This window comes from Budorcas taxicolor, chromosome 10 (assembly GCF_023091745.1).
Source record: "Budorcas taxicolor isolate Tak-1 chromosome 10, Takin1.1, whole genome shotgun sequence".
Lineage (NCBI taxonomy): Eukaryota > Metazoa > Chordata > Mammalia > Artiodactyla > Bovidae > Budorcas > Budorcas taxicolor.
In genome coordinates this window covers 29,516,017-29,530,871 of record NC_068919.1, presented here as the reverse complement: position 1 = coordinate 29,530,871, position 14,855 = coordinate 29,516,017, and the positions used below count along the sequence as shown (strand labels likewise).

At 37.0% G+C, this 14,855-nt stretch overlaps 1 protein-coding gene across 1 annotated transcript in view; it reads left to right on the top strand.

Annotated features, from left to right (window-relative positions):
- Positions 1–1,086: 1,086 nt before the first annotated feature.
- The window catches only part of DPH6 (diphthamine biosynthesis 6), a 199,064-nt gene continuing 185,295 nt past the window's right edge, over positions 1,087–14,855 (top strand). The window contains exons 1-3 of the mRNA XM_052646951.1: positions 1,087–1,109; positions 4,471–4,565; positions 9,567–9,760. Of these exons, the coding sequence (XP_052502911.1) occupies positions 1,087–1,109; positions 4,471–4,565; positions 9,567–9,760 (312 nt within the window). The remainder of the gene's footprint in view (positions 1,110–4,470; positions 4,566–9,566; positions 9,761–14,855) is intronic.

The following is a 14,855-nucleotide window of genomic DNA, read 5'->3' as shown; positions in this document are numbered from 1 at the left end:
GCACCACAGTAACTTAGGTTGCCTCCTGGTAAGGAACAAGGAACTAACAAGATGGAAGAACTCGGGAAAGTTGAGACATCATATGTCCTACCAACTTCCCAGAATCCTCTTCACTGGAATCCATATTGGCTGAGCAATGTGTATGCCACCAGGAAGGATCTTGAGTCAAGAGTGATTGGCCAGAATCTAGGAAACTAACCCCATCAACATAAGGCCTGAGATTGCAACCATGGTGGCAGAGCAGTCCTCCTGGGCTCCCTTACCCTTCTGCTCTGCGCTCGGGCACCCCTTTCCAATAAAGTCTCTTGCTTTGTCCATACCTGTGTCTCCTCAGACAGTTCACTTACAGCGTTAGAGAAGAGCTCATTCTGGGGCCCTGGACAGGAGCCCCCTTCCTGAAACCTAAGAGCCTGAAACAGAACCAGATACCCGAAAGGCATTCAATGAATATCTGGTTAAAAAGTTTAGAAGCTAGAATTTCCTTCTGCAAGGCTGCCGGTCTTGGTAATCGAGCCTTAATGGGATTCCTAGCTTCTTTATTACAGAGTGACCAAACCACAGGGGGCCTAGCGGTGCTGGGAATAGCTCCAGAAGGAAGTTTGAGGTATTGAGGAGATCAAACCTAAAAAACTGAAGGGTTCGGTTGTTTTAGATGGGTGGTTGAGTTAGTAAAGACCAACGTTCTCTTCCTTTGTACGTCCACAGGTGTTTCGATTGGTAGCGTAAGTGACTTTGAACATTCTCCTACCCAAACAAATCCAGTGCCCCCGAGCCCAGCTCTGCGATGCGGGCCTTGACCTTCCCAGGCAGCTTCAGTGCCCTTACTTAGGTGGTTAGGCCGTGCCTAAACAGCGTTCTTTCCGGGGACGCGACATCCGTGACTCACGGACTAGGCTCCAAGTGACGCGTGCTCCGCGCCCAGGTATCCCTCTGGCCGCCGCACCGGCGGCAGCGCCGGTTGCCTGACAGGCGACGGAGCGAACAGGCGCTTGAGGCCCCGGGCACGTCACGGCGGGGGCGGGGGCGACGGCGGCGACTTCCTAGCTCCCACCCGCGCTCGCCGCACGCACGCGCACTGCGCCCAGCATGAGGGTGGCAGCTCTGATCAGGTAACGCGGCGTCCACGCTGCCTTCCTCTTCCCTGTCAGCCTCTGGTCCTTTCCGACTGACCGGGCGGGAGCTGCCGCCGCCGCCGCCGCCGATCGGGCGGTGTCCGTGCAGGAGCCGCTCGTCGCGGGCTCGGCTGCTCCTCCTGGCCGCAGGAAGAGGCGGAGCCTTCGGGTTCCGGGTCCCGGGCTGGCACTCCTGTCTGCCCGTCGCCGCCTCTCTGGTCGTCTGGGCTCCAGACTTAGGTTCAGATTGGATTTACGTTTTAAACTACTGATGCCTGGCACTCACCGCCAGAGCGTTTAGTTAGTCTGACTTGGACCTGGGTCGGATTCTCAAAAGCTGTAATAGGCTGTGGAGTTTGAGAGGCAGTACTTGACGCCGCTTAGTGCCCCCCTACCCTTTTCTCTTCGTTTTCTTCTCAGGATCCTATCTTTCTGCGGGTCCTCCGGCCCAGCCTTATTCCCTAGGTTGCTACCAGCCCCGCCCCCTCTCACAAAAGACCACCTCTCCGTCTTCTGCAACCCAGTAGTGACAGAATTGCTTCTGACGAGGATGTTCTTTACCTTGGTGTCAAGGATAGAGATGGAATTATCCTGTTTTATCCTAGATCCAGCTGCCATTGCTTTGGAGACTCATTGCGTTTAGAAAGGTGACTTTATGGTAACATACTCCACATTCCAAAAAGAGTTTGAAGTCTGTAGTAACCCATCATGTTTAGGTGTCTATGACGGCCAAAGGCTGGTCAGTTTAAATGGCTCCATACTCGTTCTATGGACTGAAACAAAAGGGAACAAAGTAACAACATGCAAAAGGGAATTTAAACTGTTTGAACGTTTGTTTGATGAGAATTGGATCGATGTAGAGTGAGTTGCACGCAGCCATGCAACCTGGAAGATTTCATGAAAATCTTTGTTCAGTACCTTAGGAAATTAATACTGGCTGAAAACAGTGTGACCCAGTAAGAACTCTCAATATAACATCTTTTACTTCAGTGCCATTGTTAAGATACTAAGACTATAGTGCCAAAATAATTATTTTTATACAGTGAATTTCTTCTGTAAACTGAATGATTAAGCTTTCACCATTATGAATGAACTTCAGTTGATATAGATCAGTAAGAATAAAAAGCAGTCCAGGAAATGAGTAATTCACATCCACATGCAGTTTACCAAAAGTTTAACCATTCAAGTAGGACACTTAGCTACAGTCTCAGAAATGTTGGAGGGAAAGAGAGAAGAAAATTGGTATAATTTATTACACTAAATACTCTATTGTGTGCATATTTTACTTTTATAATAAGCTAATTACTTTTTAAAAGAAGCAGTGTTGGAAAATTGTTGCTAAAATGTAAGATCTGTATAAGTGTTGGAAGATATGCTATAAGTTGGAGTACAGAACATAGTATGTACATACAAATGTGAGTGCGTGCGTGCTTAGTCACTTCAGTTGTGTCTGACTCTCTGCGACCCAATGGACCATGGCCCGCCAGGCTCCTCTGTCCATGGGATTCTCCAGGCAAGAATATTGGAGTGGGTTGCCATTTCTTTCTCCAGTGATAAAGTATGAAGTGAGTGAAGTCGCTCAGTCGTGTCTGACTCTTTGCCACCCCATGGACTGTAACCTACCAGGCTCCTTCATCCATGGGATTTTCAGGCCAAGAGTACTGGAGTGGGTTGCCATTTCCTTCTCCAATATAAATGTGAATGCATACATAAGACATAGATATATTTGTATGCACATACACTTGAATGTGTTTGGATTTGAATTTAATACTGTGACTCTACTTGTAATAAGTATGTTTAGTGTGTGTATGTGGGTGCACTAAGAGATGAGACATGTGTGTGCATTCTAGGGAATAAGTGAAACCAAGATTCTTACGTATCTTTAGACTGTGAAGAACATTATTTTCCTAATATACAAAAGATTGAGTCATTTAATTTTACAGTTGAATGGCACCTTGAAGATTAGTTAGGCCATTCTCTAATTTTGTAACAAAGCATACAAACCCAAGCACAATGAGTAACTTAGCTTAGTATTCCAGAATTGGGAACTAAAATTCTGATCTTCTGTAGGATGTCTCCCCTAACATATGTTATGTATTTTGTGATGTTCTAAGAAGTGAGTAAGGGACTCAGCCTTTTCTAAACTTAATTTGACCTTGAAAAGCTTATGTTCTTAGAGCATTTGTTGGACACTTGTCCCACAGGGGGCTTCCCATGTAGCTCAGCTGGTAAAGAATCCACCTGCTATGCAGAAGATCCCCGTTGGATTCCTAGTTTGGAAACATCTGCTGGAGAAGGGATCATCTACCCACTCCAGTATTCTTGGGCTTCCCTGGTGGCTCAGCTGGTAAAGAATCCACCTGCAATGTGGGAGACCTGGGTTTGATCCTTGGGTTGGAAAGATGCCCTGGAGAAGGGAACGGCTACCTACAGGGCACAATTTGGGAAATACTGTTTTAAAATCATATTTTAGGTCTTAGCATATTTTAAAATAAAAGGCCAAGTTCTGAATTTGGATATATATGAAAGGAAACAGGAATAAAACAAAGGAAGAGAGACAATGATTTTTTTTAAAAGAAGAAACATGCATAGAGAGGAACAGTAGAGTATTTAACCAAAATAGTATAATGGTTGCAATTCAACTTTGTTAAAGATGAACTAACTCTGGTCTTGAGTAAGTGATTTGCCTTAGGTGGATTTGGTACCAGAATTTAGAAGTTCCTGTCAATTTGTTTATTAGATTTATGACTCAAGCCTTATCCTGCCATCGTATGTGGTGATGGTTGAAAGCTGAAGTTCTTCCGGTACTGATGTTTAACTTTGTCAGTGTAATTCAGCATTTCGATTTCAACCTCTACAGAATTTGAACCCGCCAAGTATGTCAAACTTTGTCATTTGACTGCATCTCAGATCTTTAATTTGATCCTTTAATTGGTGCTGGTGACCATCATTAGCATTCTCAAAGTGGGAAAGAACAGGTACTTTTTGTACTTTTTCATAAAAAATTTCATCTGAGAAGTATATATAATGTGTTTAACTGGAATGTAAAATTCAATCATTTTTTATTTGCAAAACACTTTATATTTTAAAGCAAAACAGCTATCAAAAACCAAAGAGTTACCATTTTAGCATAATCTTTGTTATGATGGCATATAATTTTATAAGCCCTTGTGAGTAGCAACTTTAGATATTCAGTTTCCTTTGATCAGTTGCATATGCTGTGGAAATTACACATTCTAATGCAAAATAAGTCTCTCATATTCTGAAAAGCTGAAAAAAATAATGTGTTCTGTTTTGATGTATGTTTAATAACAGTAACCTGATATTTATTTGTCTCCTTATCTATTTATTTTTTTAGTGGTGGGAAGGACAGCTGTTATAATATGATGCAGTGCGTTGCTGCTGGGCATCAGATTGTTGCTTTAGCAAATCTAAGACCTGCTGAAAACCAAGGTAAGTGTATACATATATTGGAAAGTTCTCTAAATGACTGAAACTCCAGCCTCATAATTGCATTCTCTTGTACGCAATATGCAAACAATTAATGGGAACTCTTATATCTTTAGCACTGTTTAGATGCTACATTCGCTTTCACTTTTCACTTTCATGCATTGGAGAAGGAAATGGCAACCCACTCCAGTGTTCTTGCCTGGAGAATCTCCGGGACAGGGGAGCCTGGTGGGCTGCCGTCTCTGGGGTCGCACAGAGTCAGACATGACTGAAGTGACTTAGCAGCAGCCGCAGATGCTACATTCTGCGCTAAGTGTTTTCAATTGTGTAATATTTAATCCTCCTAAGAACTCCTAGAAAGTTACTCCTAGGCAAAGATACTGAAGCTTAGAGTTTTACAATTTTGTCCAAGGTAAAATAGCTAATACAAACTTGTAGAGCTGATACTTGAATCCTCTTACTTCAGAGTGCACTGTTGTTCCATTACAACAATTTTCCAAGTGTTGTTGGCAATGCACGGGTAAATAGCATACAACTCTTTGGAGCTTGGAAAGTAAGACATAAATGAATAAATGATAATATGTAAATTTTGTTATTAAAAGCATTCAGTTTAGCCATCTTAGATGTAAACTAAATGTGTGATACTTGAGAAAGCCATTGAACAATACATTTCCACTTTTTATTCATCTATGGTAATAAGGACACCTACAAATAATCCACAGACCTTATTTTAGCTACTTTTTTCAGTTTTTCTCCAGTGAAATTTCTCCATTTAGATATTTTTTTTCCTCTGTGTCCATGGTATCCAAATTTACTCTTTTAATATGGACACCAGTCATATTTGGTGAAGGGCTCACGCTAATGACTTCATTTCAACTAATTATATCTTCAATGACTCTATTCCCAAACAAGGTAACATTTTGAGGTATTAGATGTTAGGACTTTACTCCAAGTATTTGGGAGTGACACAGTTCAACCAACAAAATCTTTTTTTTTTAATTGAGATATAGTTGATACATAATACTGTATTCATTTTATATATATAACAGTGATTTTATATATATATATCATATATAATCATTTCACTTGATTACCACAATAAGTTTACTTTACATCCATCACTACACATAATCATAATTATATATATATTTTTCCCAATCAGACTTTTAAATAAAAGAAAAATATTCATTGATTTGCTTTTCATACTCTTTTATTATACTCATGCAACCATAGATATTAACTGTTAAAATGTAATAGAGGGAGATTAAACTTGTCTAACTCTTACTGCTTTTCTACTAAGATCTTTTTATCATTCCCTTTACTCAGCTTCTTTTAAGATTCCATGCTTTTGCTCTACTGTTATTTTAGGTTTAATTAAATGAGTATTATATGCAAAAACACTAATAATTCCTGGTGTGAAGTAGGTCCCCAACAAATTCGGTTTAATCTGAGTGAGTGAGTAAAAGTGAGTGTTAGTCGCTTAGTTATGTCTGACTCTTTGCAAAACTTTGGATTGTAGCCCACCAGGCTCCTCTGTCCATGGAATTCTCCAGGCAAAAATGCTGGAGTGGGTAGCCATTCTCTTCTCCAGAGGATCTTCCTGATCCACGGATTGAACCTGGGTTGCGAGCAGATTCTTTACTCTCTGAGCTACCAGGGAAGCCATTTAAATCTGAATCTTGCACTAGATATTTTTCTTCCTTCCTTTGTTCCTTCTTCAGTGCTGCCAGCCTATTGAATTTTTATTTTTATATCATTTTAGAGTTGTTTTCTATTTTTTTAATGCCCAAATAGATTTTTTGTAAACTTCTTGAGAGGAGAAGTCATATCTTCTATATTCCTTTAATTGTTCCTCAGCACTTGGGAAAACTCTGTGGCCCTGACAGGCATTCACTCAAGGTTTATTGATTGATGAATGAATAATGAACTAACTAGAGTTAACCCTGCAAGGCAAGCAATTATCTGAGTTTTCTTTCTTTCTCTGATTAAGAGCCAAGTAATGCTTGAAGTAAAGTGGGAGTATAAAGATTAGAAATATTTTATACGAGGAAGTAGAACAGGTCCTATGAAGGTCCTGTGGAGGGTCAGGTGTAAACATACACCTTAGGATTTTGTATGGGTTTCTGATGATTAATAATAATAGCATTTTCAAAGTAGTATGTTTAGAAAGGGAAGGGAAAGTGAAGTCGCTCAGTCGTGTCCGACTCCTAGCGACCCCATGGACTGCGGCCTACCAGGCTTCTCCGTCCACAGGTTTTTCCAGGCAAGAGTACTGGAGTGGGTTGCCATTGCCTTCTCTGGATGTTTAGAAAGTGACCTCCTATTTCTGACTTTAAATAATGAAGAGAAAATTATTTAAGGGTGAATGGGAACTATACTACAATGTCTGTATTATAAAAGAAGCAGCAGAATTTCCTTGCAGGTTGTATTCTGTTACTTCAGGAAAGAATTTTCTTATCCTTTGTGGCCAGTCAGGCAAGTAAGTTTTTTAAGCTTTCTATCTTTAGAGGTGTTGGTATTTAAAAAGAAGATTGTTTATATAATACATACATGATGTAATTTCACTCCATGGAATTTTTATCTTGTCTTCAACTTTTCTACATGAATAGTTATAGTTCCCTTGTACTGAATCACTGATGTACAGATTTTGACTTACATTAGTTGAAAATATTCTGTCAGAAATTCATTTAATACACCCAACCTACTGATCATGATAACTTAGCCTAGCCTACCTTAACTCTACTTAGAACACTTATATTAGCCTACAGTAGGGCAAAATCATCTAACACAAAGCTTCTTTTATAATAAAGTGATGAATATCTTATGTAGTTTATTGAATTCTGTAGTGTGTGGAAGTGAAAAATAGAATGGTTCTTAAGTATATTAGTTGTTTGCTGTCTTGATCATGTGGTTGCCTGGGAGTTGTGGCTATCTACTGCTGCTGCCCAGTGTCACAGAGAGAATGGATCATGTATCACTAGTCTGGGAAAAGATGACAATTCAAAATTTGAAGTACAATTTTTATTTAATGTGTATTGCTTTTGAACCACTATAAAGTTGAAAAATCCTGTTTTGAATCATCTTTATAATCTTCCTTGTGCTTAAGGTTCACTAGCAAGGTGGGTAAGATGACAGGCAAAGTATATCTTTAAATTATGCCCCTTAGTGGAAGGCTCCTCTGTCCATGGGATTCTCCAGGCAAGAATACTGGAGGTTGCCTTTCCCTTCTCCAGAGTATCATCTCAACCCAAGGATCAAACCTGGTTCTCCTGCATTGCAGGTGGATTCTTTACCAGCTGAGCCACTAGGGAAACCCTAGAATATTGTTAGAAAGAATTTAGTAGTAAATTGAATTGGAATATTATAAACTAAAAGCTTGAGGAAATCAGCTGCATTCTTATTATAATGGAAGCAAATAGATGGCTATGGGTTGGTGGATAGAGTTTAGCTAATCTTGATTTAAAATCAACAGGATGTTGGTGATTATTGAATGATTCATTGACTGGCTTTTTTTTTCTCCCCCTAAACATGTAAAAGGAATCTTAATGAGGAATGACTGGTAGAGATGACTCCAGTATAAAGTTGGTTAAACTAAATCATAGCACTGAGTTTTCAGTGGGTAGTCTGGAAAAGAGTTTATCCCCATAATGGGGATAAATGTGAACTTGTCATAAAATTCACAAAGCTATCTCTTTAAATTTGTAGTAGGAACTTTTGTGGCATGTTAATTGAGGTGCTTCAGGCAACAGCGGAGCCTTTTGGTTTTATTTGATCTCATACTATTATTGTTATCTAGCTTCCATTAATAAAAGTTACGTTGTGGTTGGGACTAAATGGAGCCTTAAAGGAAAACTGTCTTCTAGGTTTTTGAATTCAGTAAAATGTTGTAATTATTTTGCTAACATCAGGAAGTTTCTGGCTGAGAAACTGAAAGTTATTTAAATATATTAATTCGATTGTATTAATTGTCTTTAAAGCTAATACATTTAAAGATCTAGTTTAAATTTGAGATGAAGGTAATCTAAGAGGCTTTTAGGTTACTTTGGCTATATCTCTCCTTCCTACTGAAACCGGGGCTAAACAGATTTACAATAATAATATGAGTACATGGATAGCAATCTGTTGTGTGAGCCAAAATCTGATGGCATACTGTGGTGATTTTGATTATTGAAGGCCCTTACAATATAATTTTTCATGCCTTTTGATGAAATGCTTTCACATTCAGTGGAAAGCCTAGATCTGCTTGGCATATATGCATATATACACAGATACACACAGATACACACATATATGTCAAACATTGTTTTGTAACTGTTTAAAAGCTTAAAAATATTGTTTAACACCTTCCTTGTCATTATTATTTACCATAGCATTTCTAGATATTGTGTTTGCACCATAAATACCCTATGAAAATGTAAGTGTTATATAGATAGATAAATTTGAGAGATAATTCATACACTCTCGCCTTGTTAGAGCATCTTAAAGCTGCTTAGCCTAGGAAGAATTGCAGTTAAAACACCTATTTAATATGGTTTATCCTCATTTTTTATATAAATTCATTTGCCCACGGAATCCTTTATTTTTTCATCCAGTACCTAATAATATCTCATGGGATTTCTATTCTGCAGAACATACTTTAGAAAATACTCTTCTTTAAAATTATATTAATAGCTGCATAGTATTATGTGAATATACTATAATTTTAATCTATTGATATTATAAAAAATGCTGATGACTATCTTTACAAACAATCTTTATATATTTTCATGATTCTTTTTTCTAAAAAATAGAGTAAAGAAATCAAAAAGCCTATTCCAGTATATTTCTAAGTTCATTTGTATCACTAAAAAGGTTCAGGTGATTCATCTGTTTTGAATATTTTTGTTCTTATTGATGTTTTTGGAATCAAGTTGTATTGACTGCTCTCCAGGCAGTGAAACTCAGGTGGACTTTCAAACCCACTGTCTTTCATTCTGTTTGATTATTTCCCTTTATCTGTTGCAGAGGGGTCAGATGAACTGGATAGCTACATGTATCAGACAGTAGGTCATCATGCCATTGATTTGTATGCAGAAGCGATGGCTCTTCCCCTCTATCGCCGTACCATAAGGGGAAAGAGCATGGATACGGGACCAGTGTACACCAAATGTGAAGGTGATGAAGTTGAAGATCTCTATGAGCTTTTGAAACTTGTTAAGGTATGTAGAGCGACTAATTACATTTACTGAGTTTAGTGTGTAATTTAGTAAATTATATTTACTGAATTATTTAGTAATAAATATTTTATAACTCCAAGAAGCCCAACTATTCTTTGAAAAGCTATTTTGTCTTTTCAGTTAGAAAACTGTTACTATGCCTTTATATTTTATATTGTTTAAAAATAGAATTTTTGGTATAGTTTGGCACCGATAATTGATATTTACCCAAGTTTTCCTTAGGATTTTGGAGCTGGTGAATTTTCAATCATGTTTTTAGCAAATATTTTTTTGAATGTCTTGTTATATGTAGTTCTAGGCACCGGGGATAGGACAATGAACAGATAGAAAAAGTCTTATTTTGTTGGAGCTTACTTTTCTGTAGGAGACAGGTCAGTAAGCAAACAAATAAATTATATGCATGGTGGTGAAGAGTACTGTGAAGAAAGATGAAGCGGAGTCAAGGTGATGAAGAGTGATGGCAGTGAGTGGTCCAGAAAGACCTTGCTGCTTTGGTGAAATTTCAGTAGACCTAACGAAAGAGAGACTGAGCCTTACTTTTAGTTCGTGAAAGAGGTTTATAAATTAAATACTTAAGTTTCTGAATATAAGAGTTTGCAGCAATTGTGCATTCATTCTTAATTTCTCTGGATGGAAAATTGAGGAGAGAATGTATGGGACTTATCTATCTACTAGGTACTATACGTAGTAAATGTTAATTAATAGATATCCTTTTATATTAAGCAGTCATCTTTTTATTCTTAATATAGTCAACTATTTTAATACAGTTCAGTACTCTTAAATATGAATTTTATCCAGTCAACTACAGGCAATTCATATAAGGTGTAGCTAGTAAAATAGAGAATTTAAACCAAATATTTCCTTGATGTCTTATTTTTTTACAAAGGAAAGAAAATTTCTGTCCCTTCTTGTACCAAGGGACATTGCATTTTATTTTCTCATTCTTTAGAGAAGTTTAGCTTTTCAGAAGTTATGTTATGAACCCCTGTCATGAAAAAATTTGCTAGTCTCAAATAGCTACTTTAGTGCTGTACTTCAGATTTGATGCTGATCAAAGCCTAATATTAGCTAAGAGTTTTGATTTTAAAAATATATGAAACTCTTCAATTCTTTTAACTTTGAAAATATCTCTTATTTTCTACATCAGTTCAGTTCAGTTTAGTTGCTCAGTGGTGTCTGACTCTTTGTGACCCCAGGGACTGCAACACGCCAGGCTTCCCTGTCCATCACTAACTCTCAAAGCTTGCTCAAACTCATGTCCATTGAGTTGGTGATGCCATCCAACCATCTCATCCTCAGTCATCCCCTTCTCCTCCTGCCTTCAATCTTTCCCAGCATCAGAATCTTTGCCAGTGAGTCCATTCTTTGTATCAGGTGGCCAAAATATTGAAGCTTCAACTTCAGCATGTCCTTCCAAGGAATATTCAAGACTGACTTCCTTTAGGGTTAACTGGTTTGATCTCCTTGCAGTCCAGGGGACTCTTGAGTCTTCTCCAACACAGAAAATTCTTATTTTTATTTAGCCTTTAAAAAACAAAACTGAAAGGGAAAGAATGGTTCTATAATTTACTATTTAGAAAAAAAAAATTGCTGTTTGGATATGGGTAGCATAAAAGGTAAATAATTTTCAAAGGAAATCGCAGGGACCTGATTTCTTCCTTTTAGGAATATACATGCTAATAACAACTATTTTGATTATCATCATGTCTAATTCTTTGTGACCCTATGGACCGTAGCCCACCAGGCTCCTCTGTCTATGCCATTTTCCAGGCAAGAATACTGGAGTGGGTTGCCATTTCCTCTTCCAAGGGATCTTCCCAACTCAGGGAAAAAACCCACGTCTCCTGTGTCTCCTGTGTTGGCAGGTGGATTTCTTACCACTGAACCAACTGGAAAGTCCTGTCAAACAACAGAGAAGGCATAAAAGAAATTTCACCTCTATCCATGTGAACCACTAAGACTTTGACAACATTCACTTTGAGGTGTGAAATATTGAGTGCAAATTCTTCATTCTCAAAATTCTTCCTTAGGGTACAAAGAAACTAGGTATTAAGTTTGTAGCATAAGCCAACATTACAAAATGGTAGGACTCAATACTACAGGTAATTAGGTTGCTTAAAAACCACTGATAACTGATAACTTTGGAGAAACTGTGATAATAACACCCTTCTGAGAAAGGGAAAGATAATAGATTACTAATCAATTTAATTAAAAATGGGCTGATTAGTAGTAATGAAGAAGAAATTTCCCTTTTGATGCGTTTTGTCTTTGGAGAAATGGATGCTTTGCCATTATCTTTATAGTAACCGTCAGTTATGACATAAATTAATGTTAATGTTAAATCTTGACAACTTCTGCTTTGGAAGTTCGTACATGATAATTATAACTATAGCTGAAAGAGATGTTATCAAGTTGTCTGGGACTAAATAGTTCCTTCTTTTCCTGTGCAAAAATATTAATTTTACTATAGGATATTTTAAGGACATAAATATCAGAAATATACTGCTTTTATGGAAGAGATTGTATAACCAGGTTTTTATAGTTAAATCCATTTATGAAACACTGGTGCAAAGATTCCAATAGCGGTCTTGCATATTCTAATGAATAATTGAGTAATTATGGGAAAAAACGAGTTGAGAAGAGCTATAATTCTTCAAGTTCGTCTTCCCTTGTTCCAAGAAAAAGATGGAATTGCATTTTTTTAATCCTTTGAATATTAATGAAGAATTGAAAGCATTTAGATTCATTTTCATTTTAAACATTTATTTATAACAGGTTGTAGTTTTGTGACTTTCACATGTATGTCAGACTTTTGTTATTGTTAACTCTTTTTACCCCCAGATATTAGAGCTAATATTTGAATAGGAGATGTTTGTTTTTTACAAAGAATTTAATTGGCTAATTGCTTAAAAGAAGTAGGAAAGACTTGGAAGAATTTGCAGAATTAAAGATTTCCTGACTATCCACATTTTATAGAAGTCATGAAAGCTAATAGAAGTGGAATAAGCCTTTATGTCTTATGGATTGTCAGGTGATTATGACAGGTGTGTGTGTATATATATATATCTCAAGCTGTTTGCAAAATATCTGGCTTTCATGTAGCTAGTCTTTTATTCTTTAAAATTTCTTTAATATTAAAATATCATTTGATTCTCATCTGGGTTAGTTTGGCATATAGATGACTTGTATTATTCTCTAAAAATATAGTAATTTAATTTCTTTAATATTAAAATATCATTTGATTCTCATCTGGGTTAGTTTGGCATATAGATGACTTGTATTATTCTCTAAAAATATAGTAATTTTCAAATTCTGGGGTGTTTTTCTTTTAAGTCACATAAAGCAATGCAATAGTTCCTGCATGATATGTCTAAATACCATAACTCTATAAAGAATATATTTGAGGATCACTTATTCTTTCTTTCTCAACTGGAGCTGCTTCTTACTGGATCTGATATTGTCCTCTTTCTTGGTTTATTCCCTGATTTCAATGGAATCCATCAATAAGAGATTTCCTTAGAGAAGTTACTTTCAAGTCCTTGCAGTTTGCAAATGTTCTTATTCTACCCTCATATTTGATTAGTATGTTCATTAAATTTAATATTTTAGGATGAAGGTCACTTTTCCTCAAATCATTAAAAGCGTTGTTCCATGGTCCTCTAGCATTTTGTGATGAGAAGTTTCATGCTAGTGTGATATTTGTTCCTTTTAGCTGACTCGTGTTTCTTCTCTGTTGTCTTTTATGATTGTGTCGTTATGTTTGATGTAATGAAATGTCACAACAGCACACTGGACGTTGAAAGTGGCTTCCCTGTATCCTTTCTACAGTTTTCTATTGAGGAGCAGCATACCTCTTTCCTTTTATCCTAATCCAGATGAAAGCCACTCACAGCATGGCATCCTGGCCCTAGCCATTAGGTCAGGTTTGGTTTTATTAATCTGCATTGTACCACATAGGATGAAATGTAAGATGATGGACAGTTGGCAAAAGATAAGGTCTTTCTCCTACACGGAGCAATATGTGGATGTGAGACCTAAAACTGCTACTGCTTTCTTTTTTTGATAGAGAAAGAGGAGAACCTGCTGTCTAATCTGACACACAAAAAGTGGCAGAGGCAATAGAATTGCAGTGTGAGGATGGCTCTACAAAATGCCTTTCCGGTATTTGATAATTGACTCCCTTTGATCTTCTTTATTCTCTTTTGCTGGTACTCTAATTGATCACACTTTAGACCTCCCAGTTTGAATTTTCATGTCTCTTGTCTCTTCTCACATATCTTCCATCTCTATTTTTTATTGTACATTCTGTGAGGTTTCTCTTTTAAACACCCTACTTTCTTGTTGAAATTTTCTTTTTATTTTAGCAGTCAGGAACTTTACTTGTTTATTGATTGTTCCTTTTTAATAACAACCTCTTTTTCCTTCTATAGATGTATTAATAACATCCTTATATCCATGTTAAAATACAGATTAGAGTCTTTAAACATTTCATTCTCTGAAATATTTGTGTTTTCTTTGGGGTCTGTTTTCTCATGTTTTCTTCTCTTTCATGTTGAAGGCTTTTCTCAAATGTCTTGGTTACTTGTTCATAACTAAGAATAAGGCAAGAGGAAAGCTGAACAGATGCTATTTTTTGAGATTACAGTTTTTCCAGCTTCACGCTTCATCCTTGTTATACCTGGAGCTCAGGATAGTGTGGCCTTGTTTAGCTCCTTTCTTGGCTTTCTTCTCTCCTATACAAACTGTGGGTTACAACTTCCTCTGTTGATTTATCAGTCATTGTTCCTTCTTCTGCTGCTTTCTGACTCAAGAATCTAATTGAAATCCCTACTCCGTTGATGTCTCCCCGCCAGTTTTCTTTGTTTTTTTAGAGCTTATAACTTTGTTTTCATTTTAATGGAATCTCTTGATCCAGAAATCTGTGTTAATTTCATTCTAATGAAATTCATTTAATATTCTTCCCTAAGTTTCAATCTTCCTCTTCAAATCTTTAATACTTTTCTTCTTTCATGTTCTTTTTTGCATTAGGGATTTTATATTGGTATCAATTATGTTAAATATGATTTTAAATTACTTA